General features: G+C 41.1%; 1 protein-coding gene across 2 annotated transcripts in view; it reads right to left on the reverse strand.

Moving 5' to 3' along the window:
* DCAF1 (DDB1 and CUL4 associated factor 1) overlaps positions 1-21,517 on the reverse strand; it is a 58,620-nt gene extending 37,103 nt beyond the window's left edge. Inside the window, exons 1-7 of one of the 2 annotated variants that reach the window (XM_061617891.1) lie at positions 21,263-21,516; positions 10,020-10,137; positions 9,417-9,493; positions 4,515-4,588; positions 3,402-3,515; positions 2,059-2,196; positions 698-1,171 (exon numbers count right to left, since the gene is read on the reverse strand). In XM_061617891.1, coding sequence (XP_061473875.1) covers positions 698-1,171; positions 2,059-2,196; positions 3,402-3,515; positions 4,515-4,588; positions 9,417-9,493; positions 10,020-10,129 — 987 coding nt within the window. In that variant the 5' untranslated portion in view covers positions 10,130-10,137; positions 21,263-21,516. Of the gene's footprint in view, positions 1-697; positions 1,172-2,058; positions 2,197-3,401; positions 3,516-4,514; positions 4,589-9,416; positions 9,494-10,019; positions 10,138-21,262 lie in introns of both variants that reach the window. The other variant, XM_061617892.1, reaches the window with a different exon arrangement.
* Positions 21,518-23,757: the final 2,240 nt, after the last annotated feature.

A 23,757-nucleotide genomic window follows, 5' to 3' on the forward strand; every position in this document is an offset into this window, starting at 1 on the left:
CTAAGGAAGGAAGACAAGAGTAGGCCTCTGTTCAAATTGGGAGGAAGGGCAGTCAAGAATAAATAAATAAATCTCTTTGATAATTCTTTTACACAGTGACCTCTCATTCAGATGTGTTAATTGTTATGGTGTGGTGAACCTTTTTTCTGCCCAAGAACCACCTTCCCTCATGGGCAACCTTTCAGAGGCTGCATGCCAGAGGCAGGTGGGGCCAGAGGCAAAACGTGGTTGGAGAAATGCATGCCACTCTTACCTTTGTACAGTAGCCTACATTCCAGCTATGCAGAAGTCATGAGTTTCTATATACACACTACTACCTACAACCAGGCAAGCAAGAGATGTTGTCACAGTTCAAAGACAGCCAGGCAAAACCACTTGGGAGGGCACAGAGCAGACCCAGTGTGGGGTGTGACCTGGGGGAGCGGCATGGCCTGGAGGAGTCCCACAGACAGGCCCACAGGCCTGACATTTCCCACCACCGTTATAAAGGAACATCTCCTTGTTTCAACTCAATCAAGTCACAAAGGACAATAAATTGAGAAAACAATTTCATCTCAAATCTTCTCATTTACATGCTCTTTCTTCAATGCTCTGGACACATCCTCAAGCAATTATTATGTTCCCCACATAACACAATTTAATTGGTTCATGAAAGGAGCCCAGATATCACTCTTTTCCTCCCCTTTTATATACCTACCTCTTGATACTCCCCTAAGGGAGTCAAGTACTGCAGAATTAGTCTTTGCTCTATAGCAGGGGTCAAAGGGTACAAGTTATAGTTTGTGCCAATCACCCAAGGAGACATCTCTGACCAGCTGCTATTAGACAGTTCAACAAACATCCTTTCTGGCTCTGAAGAGAAACCAAGTTTTTGTTTTGCTTTCCGGAAATTCTCTCTTTCATGTTGCTTCCCTGATTTTTTTGTGGCAGAATTTACCCGACTACTAGTCTTGTGATTAGAGTCAAGATTAAATGAAATTTCCATATCCCCTGTAACTTCCTCTTGTTCACCATCCACAGCCATCTCCCCATAATCCATGTCCACAGCCTCTTCATCGAGAGGCAGCAGAGGGTCTGAGGGCACTTTTCGAGGACTGGGCCGCTTGTTTTCGTGTTTTGTGTTCATTTCATTGACTTGCAGCTCTCGGAGGCGCTGGAGCACAAATGCCACCTGTGGCAAGAAAAGGTATGCATCACATTCACATAAATCAACGCAAGCTGCCCACAGGAGGCTACAAAAGGAGGCACCTGGGGCATTTTTATCATGGCTTCCAATTCAGAAGCAGCCCAAGTGCCCTTCTCCCACAAAAAGTAGGAGGATACTTGTTTAAAAGTTTAAATATTTAAAACAATTGCTATGCAAACCAAAGAGTCTATTGTTACCCCCCCACCTGCAAGGGAGCAGGGGAAACTGGACTTGGGGAAGAGAAGCTTATATAGAAAACCCCCTCTTTAGTGACCTTCTGCTTATAGGCAAATATGTCCATGACCTTCAAAAATAACCTGTTTTAATGACCCAATGAATATTTCAATCTGTTAGCTGACTGTTGTTTTACAGATTTTATTGAAGTGTTTCCTTTGCTCTGGTTTTTATGCTTTTATTGTTATTTTGTACATGGGGTTTGGTTGTCTTTTGGTTATTCTGGTAAACTGCCTTTGGCACCATTTGGTAGACAGGCAGGATATAAATGTAACCAAATTTTAAAAATAAGTGATTTCATTTACTTTAGATTTTGAATTTGTATTTTGAAATAAACAAACCACACCAAGCATACTTCCATCTACAGATGAGGTAGTATGAGAGATGCTACCAAGAGCAGAAACGTTTTAGAACCAGTGCTCTTATGAAGTTATTTCCTCCATTGTAAAGGATATGACAATTTGCTATAATGTAAAAATGTGCAAACTTCCTGCAGTCTTCCAACATTCACTGCAACTTCTGAAATCACATATGTGAGGCAGGAGTCCAATAAAAATCTTAGGGTCTCTTGCTCCAAATACAATTTGCAAGTACTTGCTTTTAACAATGGGTCTTGGTGTATTTCCCATAAATATTACCAGTTGAGAATTCTCATCTCTGTAGTTGGCAGCAATGTCTTGGTTCTCCATGGCCCCTCCCAACAATCCCGTTGCATATGTTCTCAGAGGCTGATCAGCCTCACGCGCCCACTTGAAGAGATTCTCAACTATGCCTTCCTAGGGTTAGTGAGGAAAAAGAACAGGCATTACCAGATACTTTAAAATTCTTCTCTCCACAGCCTATACAAGTCACAATTCAACTTACATACAAAGGGAGAAGTGAAATTTATCAAGAATCTGGGGATCCTTTGTCCTCTTATATTTTTCAGAGTAAAAGCCAGCATCTTCCAACAAGAGCAATTAATATGGCTTAATGCTGATTATTTTGCACAGTAATCCTGATGCGCTTCTGACGTCACACTGAATTTATATTAGTGTGCAGTTTATGAGATCTAAGGTCCATTAAGCAAAGGAACCACTTTTCAGGCTCTGAAATAGTGATGATATGCATATACAGAGAGAATGGCAGACTTCTCTTTGATATTTTTCCTGAGGGAGGACCTTCTGGCGAAAGACAAGTCACTTTTTAAACTGAACAGCAATTTGTTTCTTCATAACTGTTGCAGCACATGCACCAAATAAAGTGCCTCTCTAACCACATATCACGTCTTTGGATCCTGGCCATGTAACTTCAGAAATTTAGTGCAAAAATACTTCGACATGTAATTGGTAGTCAGAAGTGCAGTTGTGAATTGTATGCATGTGGAAGTTAGCAGATCACCCTGGACAGACATTCTCAAATAGCCAAGGAGGCATTTGTAAGTTTCACCAAGGTCAATGGGTTATTTATGAGCAAATTTTCAGAGCTGAATCTTTATGATAAAAGACCCACAGAACATGCGAAACACATTTTCCTAACAAATCTTTGCTGAAGGTGCAGCTACCTTCAGAGAAAATAACCTTGAAACTATTTTTTTAAATATGAAGGCTGTGGAAGACAGTTTACAGCTACTCAGTGAGTAGAAAATAGGTTACAATTTACATTTGTATTGACAAGCAGGCTACTAAAATCTTTTGTAGGCTAGTACGTTTTGTGAGCTTATATGGCACACATAATGCCTGCAAGGTATCACAGACTTTTGGCTTCTCGTGCCTCTGGAACATAACTGTCAGCCCACCTCAGTCCCAAGAAAGAGCAGACTAGTAAGAGAATATGGCTACAAAAAAATGTAATTTTCAAGAAATTATAAAACAGTGTCCAAGAAACTTAAACATTTTATAATTCAAGACTTCACAAAAAAACAGAAAGTAGGAAAAGGAGAGTGGGGATTGCTTCAACAGTCAACAAGATGGTTGTACACGCATCCTCCAATATCTGAGACCTTTTCCTGAAAGACAACAGCAGTTTCAAGCCCAGGCATGATGTCCAAAAGAAGTCGACAGGCAGCAGTATTCAGTGGTGGTTCTCTGCTTGTCATTACATAGGCATTCACCAGCTGAAAAGATATGAGGAGGATTAATCAGTACACTTCATTCCGTTTTGTTTTTTTAAATGGTCCATACAAGACAAGTTGCTTAATTATAAATTCTTGAATTGTAAGTAATATTAAAGATTTTATTTCTTATTCTGAATTCACAATTTATCATGACTGAGAACCTGAGTTACCTTTCCACGAGCAGAAGGGACTGCAATCCAATGGAGGCTCCCATTGATGGTAGGGGAGAGGCCCACTGGTTCTTCCTTCTTGCAGCAGCCCCAAGCACAACCAAGTTGCACTAGAGAATCCCCCAACACTTTGGAGCAAATTTTCAGGGAGCACAGGGGGCTGTACAGGGAAAGGGGAACTGGCAAATATTACTGCCACCCACTTCCACCAGCAGAGTATCCTGTGACTGGAGTCCTGCTCACAAGAACTTATGATTCAAATCTATACAGATATATACTCACACTTATTTGGGAATAAGCACCACTAAAATTATTTGGACTTGCTTCTGCACAAGCTCATGCTGCACATATATATCTGAAAGCACTGCAGTATACCTAATCATTTGACCTCTCCAATGCATCAGGTTGCATATCCTCAGCAAAATAAAAATTCCTAATGGAGAGCTTAAATAAAAAATAAAGCTTAAATCTATTTGCCATTGCCTACAAATCGTTTCAGGCCACACAGCCTGCAGTAATTTCAAAAGCCAAAATAAATCTACACTTTCATGGAAAAGAAGGACAAGGAGCAAAGCCCATTTTTATATGATGATACTTCACGTATACATATTAAGTTTATGAACACAAGGCTCTCTCTTGTGCTGTTGTTGTCATAACCTGTACAAGTCAGACTTAGAATGATTTGATATCAAATGTCTTGGAACTTAAAGGAAAAGAAACACCTTGGATAGCTCTACTCAATGCAAAAAGATGAGAGAGTACAAGAAATTGTGAAAAGTTACTAGCTGCCAGGTACAAATCTATGGATAAATGTAGCGGGCAAACCTACTGCATTCATGAAATCATCATTCTTGAACAGTATTCTCAGCAAGTGGCCAAGCATACATTTTGGATCTGCCCGACCTGTAAAAAGATGGACAAGAATATTAGTTAGTTATCCACACTCATAAGAAAAAATAAATAGCAAAGTAAAAACATAATGTGGTCAACTAGCATACGGCTACTTTCATATTTCAAAACACTCTCAAAGTTTTCTAGCTAATAATGAAAGGATGTTTCCCATGTCACTTCATCACATTTTAATATTTCAAAAAATATTTACAGTAAAAACAACAAACCTAAACCATAAGCAACCATGCTTATGTGTAACACATAGTTCCCAGAGCTATGAACAGTCAAGGGACAAAATGGAGGCATAGGGAATGACAGATTGGGCCATTTAGAAAACTGTACAGGAAACAGTAACAAATTATTATTGTACTAGTTGTCATTCTTTCCATTAAAATATCCATGAACTGAAATGTTCAGACTTAATAAAAAATCTCAACATAGTAATTCTAGGTGGATAGTTTAAGCACTGTCCTGATTCCAATTTTTACGTGCATAGTGAATTCTTGATCCTTATTTTAGGCATAATGCATCCTTGAATCATGTTGAAAAACAGCTTCCATCCAAAACGCAATGGAAGGTAAATGGAATTTCCAGTTTTATAAAATTAATATTTTGGTTGACTAATGCTGGCCTCCTAATCCAAGCTGCTGACCACCCAATAAACCCCAAGTCACCAGAATATAACAAAAGTACAACATACACAGAAAAAGGAAGAGAAAATTGCAACACTGATTGTTATCACTTGGTAACAATGATCCAAAAGCAAGACATGGGTAGGCAGACCCACATCATATTATACATCATGCCTTGATCTGCATGCCGTTCCAGTAGAAAGCAGAATTCCCTCATGTTTCTATCAAATTATCTTCATGGCATCCAGTAAATGCACATCAGGATTTTTTGTTGATTCAACCTTAACTTAAGATATAAATAGGATGATTTTAATGAGCTAGAGAACTACCTTCCATTTGCCCTGTGATAGCAGATTCTCACATTCTTTATTCCAGACCTCTCCCACTAAATTTAGGTCCAGTTTCATTTTATTTCTAACTTGTTTAAGGATATATCATTGGCACGAGAAACCACTAGACCAGCAATGGGGAGCATGCAACCATCCAGATGTTGTTGAACTACAACTCCCATCATCCCTGACCATCAGCCATATTGCCTGGGGCTGAGGTGGGGGACGTTCCCTAACTCCTGTGCTAGACTGCTTCCGGACTAGGCAACAAAAGATGATTCAGAACCAGTGGCGTCACTAGGGGGGTGCGGGGTGTGTGAACCGCACCAGGTGACACCATCAGAGGGGGGTGACTCTCAGCTTTAATTTAAAAAAATTAAGTTTCTAGGTGGTCCGGTTCTCGAGATATGCATAAAAACATCAGCTGCCCCCCCAGTTGCGTCACTACGGGGGTGCGGGGGGTGCGAACCACACCAGGTGACACCATCAGAGGGGGGTGATTCTCAGCTTTAATTTTAAAAAAAAAAGTTTCTAGGTGGTCCGGTTCTCGAGATATACATAAAAACGTCAGCCGCCCCGTTAAATCTTTTTTTAAACTACTGTATAGCACTTCGTAGCTTTAACCCCGCCCGTTCAGGATTGCAGCCAATCAGTGAAGTGTTTGTTTGACCTGTGGCAGTGTCTAGTAAACCTCACTGCAAGGCCAGAAAATGGTGGTTTCCCCCCCCCACCCCGTTTATCTGAAAATCTCATAAATTGGGTAAGTATATACATTTCAGTTTTTTCCCCTCTTGCGTGTAGGAGTCAGATCCTGGGCAGTGTTTTCAAAACCTTCCCAATACCTGCTTTTGTGGGGGTAAAAGCATTGCTAATCCCATATCTCCAGAGTAAATCCCATTGAATTCAATAGGATTTACTTTTGAGTAGACAAGGTTATGAATGTGCTGAAAATCAATGGGACTTTCGAGTGAATGTAAACAAGAATTGTGTTTGTGTTGTCCTTCTGTCCTCCCTCCTTACTTAGGTATTACAGTTTTTATTCTGTAGGAAACTAATACTGATTTTTTTAAAACTAATACTGATTTTTCTGCAATGACCAACTGGTTTGACAATAAACTATTATATGGGCTGTATGTATTTATACATCTGCAGTGTGTGTATGTAGTCTTTCCAACAACCCTGTGAGGTAGGGTTGGAAACCAAGGCAGCTCACAACAAGAAATAAAGCCATTTAAAATCCAAGAACCATAAAGCAAGAATAAACAGTTGGAAAACAGCCTAAAGAGGCATGATTCTGAATTTTGGGTTGGGTGAATGAAGTTTATTTATTTATTATTTGATTTATATCCCGCCCTTCCTCCCAGTAGGAGCCCAGGGCGGCAAACAAAAGCACTAAAAGCACTTTAAAACATCATAAAAACAGACTTTAAAATATATTAAAACATCTTTGAAAATATTTTTTAAAAGCTTTAAAAACATTAAAAAGCAATTCCAACACAGACTCAGACTTGGATAAGGTCTCAACTTAAAAGAACAAGTTGAAAGAACAAGTTCCTTATCACTTGAGGCTGCAGTTCTCTTCACACTTCCCAGTTTGAGTAAGCCCCACTGAATACATTGGAACTTGCTTCTGAGTAAACAAATATCGGATTGCACTATAAATATATTTAAAGATTGTGTAATTCATAAACATATTTGAGAGTCATGTTTATATAAATATTTCTTCATATTGTGTCCCAATAAGTATTTGATTTCACACTATGGTTGTAGATGATTTTTTTCCTCTACATTTTAAGTGTGCCCTTCTTCCTGGGGGTGGTCATCGTTCTCCGTTGTTTTCATCCTGAGAGGAGGATAGGCTGAGAGATGGTGAGTAGCACATTTAAGGTCTCTTCACCTCCCCCCCTTTTTAATTTGTATTTATTTTATATTTCTCCAATATCTTCCCCTGGCTGTTTTTATGTATTTTAAATATTTTTAGATTAAATAAATAGGAAATCATAATTGTGAACCTCCCTAAAAGCAATTTACCTATCCTTATGTTTTGGCAAAGTGATGGTGTGAAGGCATGCTGGTAGAACAAGAGACCATGTTTGAGGCATGTTATAAGGTGTTTGAGGACTTTGTCACACATTACTTTTTGAGACCTGTAGATTCATGTTGGAAAGAACATGTGCACATATTGAATGGTGGCTTGGTTGCTGTTTTTTCAGTCTACGCTGCATGCGTAGCGAAGGTGATACATCATCTGGCAGCTAGCTTCATAACGTGAGAATGAAAAACATTTGGATCACCATTCACTTGTTTACTTTTCTCACTATCGAGACCACTTCATATATTACTTTTTCATACACAGAAATTTAATCTTTGTATAGGAAAAAGTATTTTGTAAAATATGAAGGACAGCGGCTGCCCAGTCAGTATAACCACTGTACAAGATCTACTCAGCCACTGTAATTACCTTTTTGTTTTGAGTGCCCTTTTGTCTGGGTCTTGGTTCAGGTGTGTATCCAACTTTGATGTGCTTATGGAAGGGGTGTGCAAGTAGTGCCCCCCCAAAGTGTGGAGGCTTGGACAAACATTGTGTTATGGAAAACCAAAGTCTGTGTGAAAGTACATATTTGGGAATGCCATCAGTGTAATCCTAAGCACACTTAATAAATAATATCGAACTTGCACGTCACGAAATATATTACGTCATGTCCATAAGCACCAGGAGGGTAGTCGCCCAGGGGATCTTAGTCCCTCTGCTTTTTTGGGAGCAGGGTCCCTATGTCTCCAAGCATCCTACAGTCAGCATGAAAAGGGAGTGTGTTAGTCACTGAGAAGAGTCTTCTAATAGGCTTCCTTGCCTTTCCTGCTGATTGGAGACAATCAGAGTGAAAGGAGGTGAGTCAGCCACTGAGAAGACTCTTCTCAGTTGCTAACGCTCTCCACTTTCATGCTGATTGGCTCCTAGAGATGTTTGTTGTTGTGAGAGAATGCATTAACAAAGATCTCATTCTTAATCCAGGAGCAAAAAAGGGTGTACGTGGCTGTAACTATCATGAAGGGACCCTGCAGCTCTGAATTTTCTACTAAACAACTGATAAATACCTATGTAACTTTGTGTCTGGAGACTTATTATTAAGAATTACTTTCCATAATTGTAAGGAGGTGTGTCCACACGCATGCATCCCAGGCACCTAAATGAGGGGTGGGAGCAGGATAGGGACATAAGGAGATGTCTTAGATGAGGGGTTCCCAAACCTTTCTTCTATGTAGACCACTTGAAAATTGCTGAGGGTCTGAAAGTATCTGAAAATTTACTATGGGCATATGCAACATAATTAACTCCCATTAGTAATAAGAGCAAGAATTTGAGCTGTGCGTATGATATTGTAATTTAAAGGTGTAATTTTAATTTTGCTAGTTGTTTATGTCACTACTATTGCCATTACATTCAGTGATATACGGGAATTACGATTTACGAGTAACATTAGTACAAAAAACACTACTAAGGATTCTGTATGGTCTGGTACAGGAGGAGGTCCATGGGGGTGACACCATGAGTTACCGCACCGGGTGACACCAACCCTAGTGACGCCACTGTTCAGAACCTCAGCAAGCGGCAACACCAAAAAAGGAGAAAGTGTTATAGGTGTAGAGTCTGCCTACCTTTTTTTCTTACGCACATTATTTTTAAAGTAGATGGAAGGGAAAATTCTAAAAGAAAGCAGCTGAAATGTGTCAGGAGTTAGATGGAAGCCTCAAATGCAGTCCTAGCAAATAAACTTTGTGGAGCTCCATCTGTATGATGTTGGTCTCTCTCCCTTTTTTAAAAATATGAACAAGAATGAAGTCATACTTGCATTCACATATGCACTCAACACATCTTACCAGGGTGCCGATCATCAAATGGATCTGGATCTCGCTTGCGGTACTCTTCTGTCTCCTTCTCAATCAATTCTGACATCCTAGAAAGGGAGTGAAAAAACATAAGCCACTTGAACTCCCCCCCCCAAGAGCTGCTCCTTAGCATTTAAGTTGCTAAATAACTTCAAAATCAACCATGTTCCAATAGTATTGCAGATGACCAACACACAATGATAACTCAGCAAAGAAAGATATGGGACTCTGAAGTGCTACATCCTGCTGAAACAAGATCTATGCTGCACAAAACAATAGCACCTTGCTATATATGGGTGAAATCTGCCCTAACGAGGCAGTCACCAACACAGAGATAAAGAAAACAGTAGGAAAGCATTTGCATTAAGGGCTGCTCAACTTTGATATTTGCTGGGCTTCTATGCATGGAAGTATCTTCCAACTATTATTGTTGATTACGATGTACTTGCAGCCAAGAACTGTGAAGTAGATCTTGTTTTTCCATGCTTTTTATGATACTCTGCCTCTCCTTGTTTCCCAAAGCTTCACTGAGCAGGTAGGTTGCAGTTAGGATACAGTATAATATAACTTGAATAATTACATTTCTGTACTTACCGAGTAAGAATAGGAACCATATCTTGTCCACTGCCATGTTCTTTTTCCCACTGCTCCAGCAAAGCAGTAAGCTCAGCCTTGGAATCCACAAGTTCAGAACATGAAGTCATGACTCACCCTAAAGGTTAAGAGAAGAAATTGATACCAACTAGAAAGTAGTTCAACTCAAAGGCATTACTTCTCAAGAGAAAAGTAAATAATCTGAGTTTTCAAAAGCATTTTTTCTACATGAGTGCTGCAGTCCTAAACATTAATAACCGTTAGCAAGTCACGCTGAAATTAATAGAGTCAATTTCCTACTAAAAATGGTTAGATTAAACTGGGCAGGTGAGGGAATTTTCACAATTTCCCCACCTCCTCCAACTCAGGGGCTTTCAAGGCACAAAACAATACAAATATAGGCAGATTGATGACATATCATATAATGGACAAATAGAGCAAAAGGACCTTTGAGTTAAGGAGGGGAACTGAACTTGGAAAATAATTCAATTATCCCTCATTTGTTTCACTGAAGGATCAAATACTGGTCAAGAAAGGGCAGTTGCAATGTTTTTAAGGGCAATGTGAACGTCCTGGGAGAATTCAGTGCTAAAGCACAATTGAAATTAAGCCTGAGTCGAACTGATAAATATCTTGATGAACATTATATAATGACAGCTCTGAGCTTTCCAAAGCAGGACAGAGATGTACAACTTTTGGCTGGCTTTGGCGTCCTGTCAAATATTTGTAGTGACCACGTCTACATCTCCCCCAAAGGCCTATCTCTTGTCCTGTCTCTCAGAATCTTGTTCCTACTTCTAAAATGTATCACTACGTCAGAGACAATTCCCTCTCCAACTCCAAACGTTGAAAGCAAGTGGCAGGAAGGAATCCTTCCTGCAAAAAACAAAACAAAAAAGTCCCAGCTTGGAGCTGGAGAAGAAATGTGAGAATTTTCCATACAGAGAACTTCAGAAGACCAGCTTAATTGTGAGGATGATCTCCATTCCCCTCTCCAGCTTCAAGCTAGCGAAGAAGGCTGCAGCTTGTTCTTTTGTCACTACCTTACAAGGCACTTGGAAGAGCAAGGGCAAAAACCTCCCCGCTTCCCTCCCCAACTCTAGAGAGGAAGGTTGGAGCTTGTCAATTTGCCACCATGCTTCTATGGGGAACGGCCATAACAAAGTAACAGAACATCTGCCTGGCATGCAGAAGATCCCTAATTCAATCCACAGCATCTCTAGGTAGGGCTGGAAATGTCCTGTCTGCAACCCTAGAGAGCCTCTGTCAGTCAATATAGACAATACTGAGCTAGGTGGACCAATGGTCAAACTCTGTATATTTATTCTCACACCCATTTGCTCATCCACTCACACTCAAAGGAGAAGCGCAGAGCTACTTCAATGGGCATTTTTGCAAAGGGCTTTAATCTCTGCCCATAATTTGATAAGAGGGAATTAAACTCTGAGGCCCTGACTGCACAATCCTGTTACCTATTGGGAACAGGGTACACAGCCAATGCTGGATTAAACTCTGTCCTCCTGCCCATTAGCTGACATCACCAATGATGTCAGGGTGTGTGGTTTGGGGGAAATGGCCTCACGGGCCAAACTGGACTCCCTGGCAGGTCAACATTGGCCGATAGGCTGGAAGTTCTCCAGCCCTGCTGTATCAGATACCCTCCTATGTGCATGGCACTTGGAGCACCAAAACAACCTCCAACCTTCCTCCAGTCTTGGAACTGGGGAGGGAGCCAGAATTGTCCCTAGTTATACTGGGATTTCACAGAACCACACAACTGAGGGAATGGTTCCAGCATCCTCCCCAACTCCAAAGTAGGGAAGAAAACTGGAGCTCATCATAGAGTCTGGCAAGGCACTTGCCATTGTGAGCATGGCAAGTGAAATTGTGGACCCCTAGAACAGAACAAAACAGAACAATAATTTATTACAAGAAAACATGTCAGTCTTCTCCAACCTTGGTCCCCATATGTTGCTGGAATACAAGTGCCATAAGCCCTGACGATTGGCCAAGATAGGTGCAGAAAATGGAGACTGCAGTCCAACAACATATTAGGATTCGACACTGGACAAGGCTGCTCTCAATAGTCATGAACTAAAATTAGTTGGTACTATTATAAAAATAGTACCATAAAATACTCAACATTTTAACTAAATATTAAAAATTAAATAAACTGTCATATTAGGTTTGTATTTCTTCATGGTTGCACTCTTTCAGATGGATTAGATCTGGTACAACTGGTACCACCCTGGGCTCCTGCTGGGAGGAAGGACGGAATATAAATCAAATAATAATAATAACTGCAGGCCACCTCCCTTGGGAAGGGCAATTCTTGTAGTCTTACACGGCCCATCATTTACACACTGAACTTCTGAATAGAGCAGCACAGCAAAACCTACCTAAACCCAACTATAAAAGGGCTTTATTACAGATAACTCCTGACCTTACTAACAGTGCCATAATAATGCAGACAAGGCAAAATACTGTTGGTTGGAGGTTTCCCTAAACCAGGACTGAATGTTCAGCTTATTTTGGATGATATTGTACTTCCCCTTTCAGAATCAAGTTCACAGCTTGAATATGCTTCTAGATCAAGCACTGTTCCTAGATGCCCGGGTGATGGCAGTAATAAGGACTGCTTCTCAGCAGCTTCTGCTGGCATGCTAGCTATGTCCCTTCCTGGAAAAATCAGACCTGGCTATTCACTCATGCTCTCATTACATTCAGGTTATATTATTTAAATGCAAGTGTTCAAAATTTTCAACTAGTTCAGACCACAGCAAGTACTGCTGTCTGAGCGCTCTGAACATATCACCTCATGGCAAAATAAATTTATGTATCTATATATATTATATATAAGATATTTAGGGCATGGGTGACTACTAGCTTATGTCCCTCCAGATTTTGTTGGACTCCAACTCCCATCAACCTCAGCCAGCATAGCCAATCATCAAAGACAATGGAAGTCACAGTCCAGCAACATCTGGAGGGCCAGATGTAGCTACCCTTGCTTTGGATAATTTTTATCCCATCCTTCCACAAGGTTCTCAGAGTAGTGTTATTTCAACGTCATTGATTCCAACCCTTTTCCTTTCTAGGGCTCCATTCCCTCAGGAGTAATCCACCAAGGGTTACATCCCAGCAGTGAATGGGATCAGATCCAAGAGTGGCAATAGCAAAAGCTAAAGTGGGCAGGACTCTCTCTCTTTTTCATAGAAAAGTAGAGTTGGAAGGGGCCTATAAGGCCATAGAGTCCAACCCTCTGCCATTCCTACTCTGAATCCCGCATTGTGGGTTGCCAGAGGAGGAACACATCACTCTTGCTAGAGGCCTGAACTGACAGTTTGCAGAGGGCTTCTCCCACTCCTTCCATTGCTTCCATATCCCCACCATCACCACCTGCATGAAATTAGGCCAAGGGCGACATGAAATTAGGCTATGCTCCACAGACTGCCCACCCCTGGAGCCTTAAAAAGTCTTGGACCAGGATATCTTAAGGATTACCTTCTTCCAAATGAATCTGCCCAGACCCTTTCTTCAACAACCTAGACCCTGCTGACTCCTCACCATACACACACCTGACATTCAGTGGACAGGGATGCCTAAAAGGGCCTTTTGACTGCTGAACTGTTTTGGAACACCCTTCTCAAAGTAGTCCACACTGCTGGTCTTTCGGCATCCTGCCCAAATGTAGCTTTTCAGGAGAGCCATGAAAATTTCATGGAAAAAAGGGTTTTTTCAGTTTTCCCACTTTTTCAGAAGGGAAAACTACTTCGGGGGGGGAACTTTCCCCCCCCAAAAAATGTTTCTGGGGTTTTTTTCCAGGCCTTCACATCTCCAGCTGTGATGATTTTTAAAAAAATATAAATGTTTTTCTTTTGGTTTTTATCGATTATATACATGGTTTTAAATTATGTAAGCTGCATTAAGCATTCTATGGAAAGGTGGATCAGTATTTTAATAGATTCAGGGTTCTGTCCAATGTTGTCTGTGTGAGAGCAGGACTTCATCTTCCTCTCTTCCCCCCTGCAGCCCTCTGCATTCCCTCAAAATCTGATCCAGAGGGCTAGAGGACATGTGGAGTGACAAGAGGAAGGTGAAGTCTCCTTGCATGAGCAGAAGTCCACTCATACAATGTTGGATGCAACATGCCAATGTTGGACTTCACAATATGAAGTCCACAACTGCCTAAAATCAGGCCAGATTCAGTAATATTTTCCTAGCCTGCTGAAGTATCCAACAGTTTTCAGCTGTAATCACATACAACATGCATTCATTTGGCAGACTACAAAGTCAACTGGCCACCTTCCCAAATCTATCCAGGGCCCAGACAGAAAATAACTTGAAAACAAAGAGAGTGAAACTTCACTGTCTAGTGGAGTAAATAATTCTAGGTCCTACTCTTATGTCTGCTCCCTATTTTCAAACCTCCTGTTAGCGGCCTTCTGATATCCAGTATGCATTCATGCATTGGTGTACTTAAAGATATTCAGTATAATTCCTCATTGCTCTCCAGCACACACCAACTTTATCTGGCTCACTATCAGCTATCATGTGCAGATGGTAAGTACAAGGCAAAGTAAGGAATACTGATAAACAATAAAATTTCCACAATGCTGTTCTTATTTAAAGTGGGAAAATTCGGGGGGGGGGGGTTGGCTGTGCCTTATGCTCTCAGTGAGCCTTGAGTCCACAGTGGTGCAGAAACCAATGGTGCAGAAACTGGGCTCCTGCTGGGAGAAAGGGTGGGATATAAATCAAATAATAAATAAATAAATAAACCCCTCTTAACATGTAGCTTTGTATTTTGAACACTGAATGGCCCAAAGCACAAGGAAGGCCTAAAAGTTCAAGAATAATTCCTTCTCAGAACTTTAGCACACACAAAACTTGTTCAGATCAAAACAGAAAAAAGAAATTAATTCTTCCTAGTTGTTGATTAGAGAAATGAAAGGGAAATTTAAACCACGAGTAGGGATGTTAAATAATCAACAGGGGAAACACACTGACTGACCCAGATGAAATAAAAGGAAGATGGAAGCAATACACTGAAGAACTCAATAAAAGAAATGCAAGGATGACAGAGTCATTCATGGGGAAATTGAATGATGAAGAACCAGAAATTTTAGAATGAGAGGTGGAAACTGCTCTTAAAATACTTGGAAGAAACAAATCACCAGGAATAGATGGCATACCAATAGAGTTGCTACAAACTACTGAGACTGTATCTGTCCAAATTTTGACAAAAATTTGTCAACAAATATAGAAAACTAAACAATGGCCCACAGACTATTATTGAACTATTGTTTTAATATCTCATGCAAGCAAAGTAATGCTCAAGATTCTACAACACAGGCTCTTACCATATATGGAGCGAGAAATGCCAGATGTCCAAGCTGGATTTAGAAAGGGAAGAGGCACCAGAGATCATATTGCAAGCATACGTTGGATAATAAAACAGACCAAGGAATTTCAGAAGAAAATCACCCTGTGCTTTCTAGATTACAGCAAAGCCTTTGACTGTGTAGATCATGGAAAACTATGGAATGCTTTAAAAGAAATAGGGGTGCCACAGCATCTAATTGTCCTGATGTGCAACCTATACTCTGGACAAGAGGCTACTTGGTTCCCCATCGGAAGGGTGGGAGACAGTGGTGTATTTTATCACCCTATTGGTTTAATCTATATGCAGAATATATCATATGGAAAGTGGGACTGGACCAAAATGAAGGAGGTGTGAAAATTGGAGGGAGAAATATCAATAATTTAAGATAGGCAGACAATACCATACTACTAGCAGAAACCAGTAAAGATTTGAAACGAACACTGTTGAAAGTTAAAAGGAAAGCACAAAAGTAGGACTACAGCTGAACGTCAAGAAGACTAAAGCAATGACTACAGAAGATTTATGTAACTTTAAAGTTGACAATGAGGACATTGAACTTGTCAAGAATTATCAATACCTTGGCATAATCATTAACCAAAATGGAGACAACAGTCAAGAAATCAGAAGAAGGCTAAGACTGGGGAGGGCAGCTATGAGAGAACTCAAATGCAAATATGTTATCACTGAACACTAAAGTCAGGATCATTCAGACCATGGTATTCCTGATCTCTATGTATGGATGTGAAAGTTGGACAATGAAAAAAGTGGATAAGAGAAAAATCAACTCTTTTGAAATATGGTGTTGGAGGAGAGCTTTGCAGATACTATGGCCTGTGAAAAAGACAAATAATTGGGTGTTAGAACAAATTAAACCAGAACTAATTAGAAGCTAAAATGATGAAACTGAGGTTATCATACTTTGGACACATCGTGAGAAGACATGATTCACTAGAAAAGACAATTAATGCTGTGGAAAACAGAAGGGAGTAGAAAAAGAGGAAGACCAGAAAAGAGATGGATTGATTCCATAAAGGAAGCCACAGACCTGAACTTACAAGATCTAAACAGGGTGGTTTATAACAGATGCTACTGGAGGTTGCTGCTTCATAGGATCGCCATAAGTTGTTGTTGTTCTTATGTGCCAACGACAAGTTGTTTTAAACTACAGTGGAGGCAGGGGCGGAGAGGAGGGAAAAGGGGAGAAAAGCATACATAGGAGAAGAAAGCAGTATCACAACTGATGTAAACTAGCTTTTTCCAACCTGTAAATGGTTTGGACTACAACTCCCATCATCTCTACTATTGGCCACTCTGGTTGGGCTGATGGAAGATGTAGTCCAAAACATCTGGAGGACATCAGGTTGGAGAATGCTGATGTAAACTATAACAAGTATTTGCTTCTGAGCTCTGCAATTCATCAGAGTGACAATTCATTCTACCACACCACCCCCATGGGCTATAAGCAAATTGCTTTCTAAGAACAGAAAGGGGTATGCCTCGTTTAAAATTTGTGACAAATAACCTTTCAGCTGGAGAGCAAGTCCAATGACAACAGTATCAGTCCAAAAGCTTAACCAAATTATTTAACTCGCTACATTGTTTGCAATTACAGTATGTGTAACTGAAAAAGCATTGCATAGCTTCAAAAACTGCTGTAAAAATTTAACTTCGCAAGAGAATGAGGGCTCAAAGACAGCACACACAACAAACAACACAAACATATACATTCACTCTGAGATCAAAGTGTTTATCCCATGCAAAGACAATGTTTTGCCCTAAGTATTATACATGTAACAGATGTCTTTTGTTAATCTGTAAAGTCCCTAGTCTATCAAGTTTTCCAGTATCAAGTGAAGTACATACCACAAGCTGATGTGCACTGTTACAGAAGAAAGTTGACTAGCAGTGCACTTAATACTTAAAGGTGTACACTACTAACCATACTTCCATGGCACAAAAACACTACAATGAACTGTAGAGGCTTCCATTTATGTGACCTAACAAGGTGAAATTGCAAACATTCCCATGCTGCAGAAATTTTATTATTTTAAGCAACAATGTTGAATCTCCCTTCTCAAAAAGAAATGTCAGTCAAGGAAGCTCCAGGAAGACATGGGAAGAAGGGCCATTTCCACCTGCCTTGCCCCACCCTCCAGCCCTGGAAGCCTTCAAAAGGGAGCTGCCTTCAGGACAAGGACTGTGAGGGGAGAGAGACTCTGTTTGTCATCAGGGAAAGGCTATATCCACCCGCCTTGCCCCACTCTCCAGCCCTGGAAGCCTTCAAATGCAGCTTATTTCAGAAGACTTTCTGGCCCTTTGGGTTGAGCTATGGGGGTCGGGGGCATGGAAGAGATTTTTGTATTAGCTTGGGGGTTAGTTTTTAAATATTTTTGCTTTGGCTTTGTGGTTGAGCTTTATGCTCATTTATACTTTGATGCATATATATATATATATATATTTCTTAAAGTTGTAGAGATTATACTTTTTATTATGTGTTGTTGTGCTACAGCATTTGGACTGTTTGTGTGATACATGGCGGTACATGCCCTAGTCTCTTCTCACCTAGACTACTGTAATGCGCTCTACATGGGGTTACCCTTGAAAACGGTCCGGAAGCTGCAACTGGTACAGAATACGGCGGCTCACCTGATTAAGGGTAGCCGCCGCCGAGACCACATTACTCCAGTGCTGAAGGAGTTGTACTGGTTACCAGTTGCTTTCCGGGCCCAGTTCAAGGTGTTGGTTTTGACCTTTAAAACCCTACATGGTTTCGGCCCAGTCTATCTGAAGGAGTGCCTCCAGCATCATCAATGTTGCCGCCCAACAAGATCAGCCTCAAAAGACCTCCTCTCCGTCCCACCAGTTAAATCAGCTAGACTGGTGAGAACTAGGGAGAGGGCTTTTTCAATCATGGCACCCACTCTATGGAATTCCCTCTCAAATGACATCCGCCATGCCCCCTCCATAATGAGCTTCTGCCGGACCTTGAAAACCTGGCTCTTCAGGCAGGCCTTTGGGGTGGGTTAGGTTTTAGTGTTACTGTTGGAATTTTAAGGTTTTAATGTGAATTGTATGTTTTATGTTGTGCATCGCCCAGAGTGGCTGGAGAACCAGCCAGATGGGCGACTAATAAATTTAATAAATAAATAGATAAAAACCGCTTTGAGCACATGTGAATTTGTGGAAAATGCGGTATATAAATTAATAATAATAATAAAAAATGTACCTGCAAAAATTAAGTTCTTATAGGAACAGATGAATCTGATGTTATTGTCCAAGAAAGGATCCCAGAGCCAAATTTTATCATTTTACAGGGTGGTATTCAACTAAATAGTTGTATGCTCACGAGCATTACCACTTATGCAACAGGACTCCCCTCTCCTCCCCTCCTCCCACACCACGTCCTCCCCAGATCTGATCAGGAAGCTTGGGGGAAACCCAGAACAGATTTAGGGGGTGTACAGGGGGAGGAGAGCAGGAGAAAGTTCTGCTGCACAAGGAGAAATCCTTGCGCTGGTGGAACATTCGCCATAGCACTATGTTGAATACCAACCATGATGTTTTAACAATTTTACTGTATACCACCATGATATTTTTTGAATGGGTTGGCAGTTTAGAAATACTCTTTTAAATAAAATATGTAAACATTCTACAGCAGTGGTTGTACACCAAGCCCATGGACCAGATCCAACTTGGCAAATGATATGAAACAGTGTCCCAAGCCCCCCAACAATTTGGTAGAGGTGCTTTTTTCCTTAATGTACTGGTCCTCATCACCCTGCACCTTGCTTGAGGGCATTCTCTGGGTTTCCTTGTGTGGTTTTCAATGGAACCACCACTTATCTAAATGCCAGCAATCATCACTGAATGCTCCAGAAGTGGATGATTCCACTGGGAGCCACAAGGGAAGTCTCACTCAGTGTCTTAAAGCAAGGTATGGGACAACAGAAGCAAACTGTTGGGAACCACTGCCTCAAGGCAGGAAACAGATGTCAGATTTACACACTTTCCTTTCCACAAATGCCCCCCCAGCACACCTCTTTACCTTCTCCTGTATGAATGAATGACTGTAATTTACCCCTACGCAAGTACCTGATGACAAGGGTTTCCAAAGTGTGGTCTATGGACCATCAGTGGTCTGCGAGCTTCATTCAATTAGTCTGTGGCATGTATGTGATTTGTGGTGGAAGACAGGAGATGGCCTATCCGTTGTATTAAATATTCATATTGATTTTAATTGTATTTTTATTGCTTCTTTTACTTCTTATATTGTATTTTATTGTATTACAGTTTGAATTGAAAGAAGCAATAAAAATACAATTAAAAATAAAACAGTATCTAGCACAGTGCATTACAATTACTGCACCAGGCAGAAAAATCATTACATGATCCACCAAGGCCTTCAGCAATTTTCAAAGGGTCAACTGGAAAAAAGTTTGGGAACCACTGTCTTATGAGGACAACACTACAGTGGGTGCAAAACCTGCCCACAATGCCCAACACTGGATGGGTTGGCTTCTATACCCCCCCAAAAAAAACCAAAGGTAGGGGCTCCAATGTATCTGTGCACTCCTTCAGAGGTTCCTGTTGTATACAAGCCCCCACCACCACTGCACAACCTGCCTATTATAGCGACAGATGTAACAATAAGTAGTATGCTCCTAGAGAGAAGTATCTTTCATGCAACATCTGCCAAAATGCTATGAAAAAAGGAAAATCGGGGACAGGTGGTCCTTTCCTGGCATTGTTCCTTATCTGGTTTTAATTTTTAAAATTAGAGATGCTACAACTCCAGTCAATCATTAATTTCTCTCACACACCCAAATGTGTAGGTAGAGGGCTGGTGGTAGCTACTCATTGGTAAGGGAAAGGTAATCTGTACATGCACAGAGACACTACCTGTTGATTTTATCCTTCAGGGCTGAATTCTGGTATCAAAAACAGTTTCTGGAGCTACCTCCTAACTCAAATTAAGCCCTACAACTAATGACGCAAAGAGAAAGATGATGGTTAACATTCAAGAAAATGAGCTTCCGACCCTCCCGCAGGAGTTTATATAAAAGCCACCACGACGCTCCCCCACGCTGAGGGATGACAGCTGGGGGCCAAAGAAAAGAAAAAAGAAGTGGGGGCAGGAACAAGACAGGAAGGTAAGCTCGCGCTGGGATCAGAAAGCACCAGAAGCCGGGCAAGCAAGTAATAAGGAAGGGGAAATTGGGGTAAACCATTATCTGCTTTCCAAAGCATGGTGGCCTTTGACCCCCCACCCCTCTTCTCTGACTCTGGTACTTTTTTTTGAGGGGGGGTTTGAATGAGAGATAGAGGGCGACCTCGGTGGAGACAAGAGGGAAATGAATACTATGACTCGCAGCGCAATCCCATGCATATTTACACGTAACTAAGTCTCACTGTGGTCAGTGTGGTTTCCTCGAAGGAAGACGTGCATAGAATTGCAACCAAGGCAGATAGATAGATAGATAGATAGATAGATAGATAGATAGATAGATAGATAGACAGATAGATAGATAGATAGATAGATAGATAGATAGATAGATAGATAACCACACGCACGCACACCCTCAAACTCCTTTCCTTTCTTTATATAGAGCGACAGAACTGTGAAGCGGGAGAGGGATGCAGACTAGGAACCCCTGCCGTCCTCTCTCGGACTGCTCCTGGGCCTTGCCCTCTCCTCATCCTGGGACTGACGAGGGGGACCGAGAAACACATGGGAGCCTCGCCATTCGGCTCGGAAACAGCCTCTGCACCGTCCACCAGCCGGGAAAGGCGAGGGAATCCATCCCGGCCTGTGCCTGTCACCGGCCTCGACTTTTCCTTGCCGAGCCCCGCGCCATACCTGTCCGACGCCGCTGCCGTCCTCTCGGCCTCCTCCCGGCCCCACGCACCGCGGCCCGGCGGCTGCTATTACTATGGCGGGCACACACTTTGCTCGTCACCGCGCTAGAGCTCCGTCACCCCCCACGCGCTCATCGGCTCACTTACTCACTCTCACACAAGCGCACACACACACTAGGGGAAAACGGCGCGCGCTAAGGCGGCAGGGAAATGTAGTTCGGGCATCGCGCGTGCGCCGCCCTTGCTCCGATCCTCACCACAGAGCATTTTGGGAATTGTAGTCCCTGGCTCTCTATTGCCTTCCCCAGTGTTAGCCGGGGGGCGGGACCAAGGAGGAGGAAGAGAGCGGGATAGTTGGTCTACTGACAGGTTAAGGCCAAACGCCGGTATCTTCGCAATAATAAAGGCACGCTGTTACAGCTTCCTATCTTGTCGGAAATAAGAACGGAAGTTGGGATATTAAGAAGTTGGAAGATCTCGGCAGTTGAAAACAGAACATTTATCAAAGCTTGATGAAAAGCTGAAGTGCTAGGAAACCAAGCCAACATGGTTGTGTTTAAAAGGTGAATAAATGTTTATGTCTAACGAATCAGATCAAGGGAGATGGAGGGAAAAGAGATGGAAACTGAATCAACCATTCCTCTTTGGAGTGGGAGGTAGTAGCCAACGAAAGCTGGATGTGCCACAAAGCTGAAATACAATCCAAGTTTATGTGCTCAGTGTGGGATGGGCAGAAGGTGGATTGGGAATCTAGTGGTAGATCTCTGGCAGATTTGCAATAGGGTTTTCGACTCAGCAGCTACAACAAAATGACCTTTTCTACCTAAATTAAGTTGCTGCAATGAAGGCAACTAACCAGAACTGGACTTTTGTGTGAAATGACTGTGAGCTCAGTTCAGTTCTGATACTGAAAAGAAATCCCTAGGCTCAGAAATTGCTTAGAGACATACTGTTCTTTAATACCATCTCTGTGTCTCCTGCATCTGGCTGAGGTTGGTAGATCTTGGAATTTGCAAAAGCCTAAAGCCTGTCCACTAAATAATGTACAAGGCAGACATTGGGGAATTAGTGGCTTGATCTGAAACATTTACTTGGAAGTCTCACTGTGGTTTCATGGGAGCTACATGCTAGTAAATATGTTTAGCATTGTTTTCCAACTGCAGAACTTTTTTTTTCTGGGACAGTAGTTTAAGTTCATCCATAGGCATAATGTCTGCATTGGACATGAAAAGGCACACACAAATTCTCCTTTTTGTATGTCCAATGTGGGTTCTAACATGGAGAAAATTACTTGTTCCAGATAATAGCTAGTCCTATATGAATTTAGGTATGCCTGATCCCACTGAAATTAATATGTTTGCAGTGCAATCCTACATATACTATGTACTATATTCAGAAACCTATACAGAATTGCAGCCTTAAGTGCTGGTAACATGGCAGAGAAGTAAGATATAATTATCACCTGCAGAATTTATCTATGGATTTTACTTCTCAAAATATCAGTACAATTTTGGACAGAATATTGCTTTGCATTCAGAACTTTACAACTGTTCTTCCAAGATAACCATTCAAATTAAAATTAGGGGGAACAAATTGTGATTTAGACTCATTTTTATTTTTTTGACATTTCAAACTTCACAGTATTGGTGTTGTCATGGTAAGATTGTGCTCAAAGTGACTGGCAATACATAAATTAAGAATGAAATCTTTCAGCAATTAATATAAATATGTATCAATAATGCAATTACAATAATTATTCAGCTAGGAAACTTGATGTTGACAATTTGAGTGACACAAACCTGACCACTGACATCAAATTAAATTTGTGTCCACACTTGCAATCTTTTATGTTACTTATTCTTTTATTGATTTTTCATAATTGATAATATAGAAAACATTAAACTATTACACCCTCCCTACAAATAAAAAAAATTACAATCACTTTCTCTAGTGGCTCACTTTCATTTTGATTCACTTAAAAACAAACAAAAAGTAATTTCTTTTGAGATGATTAATACAAACCAACAGTAAAACCCATTGAACTCAGTGAGACTTGCTTCTCAACAAAAATTCATAGGATTCCCCTGTATATTCTTCTGTCTAAGGTTGCAGCCCTAGCCCCACTTAGATGGAAGTAAACTCCACTGAATTCAATAGGACTTACCTCAGAGTGGAGATGGTTGTTGGGAGTAAAGCACCAATGCATGTTATAAGTGAGCTGAGCCAATGAGGAAGGGGATGATAGACAGAAACGCAATCTATTCTTTCCTCAGCTGATTCCTCTTCTAAAGTGTTTGTTGTTTTTGCAGACTTTTCTCCTCCCCTTCTTTCTTTTCCTGTCTTTGTTCTCAGTTAGGTTGTAATGGCTTCCTGAGTACAAGCTACATGGCTGCTTTAGCATGTACAGTATGATTTTGCCCCTTTGTAGTAATAAACCTTATGCTTCTGTATTCCTCCAACTACCAGTCTTAACAGACTAGTTATTTCTGCACTCCC

The sequence above is a fragment of the Rhineura floridana genome, chromosome 3, assembly GCF_030035675.1.
Source record: "Rhineura floridana isolate rRhiFlo1 chromosome 3, rRhiFlo1.hap2, whole genome shotgun sequence".
Lineage (NCBI taxonomy): Eukaryota > Metazoa > Chordata > Lepidosauria > Squamata > Rhineuridae > Rhineura > Rhineura floridana.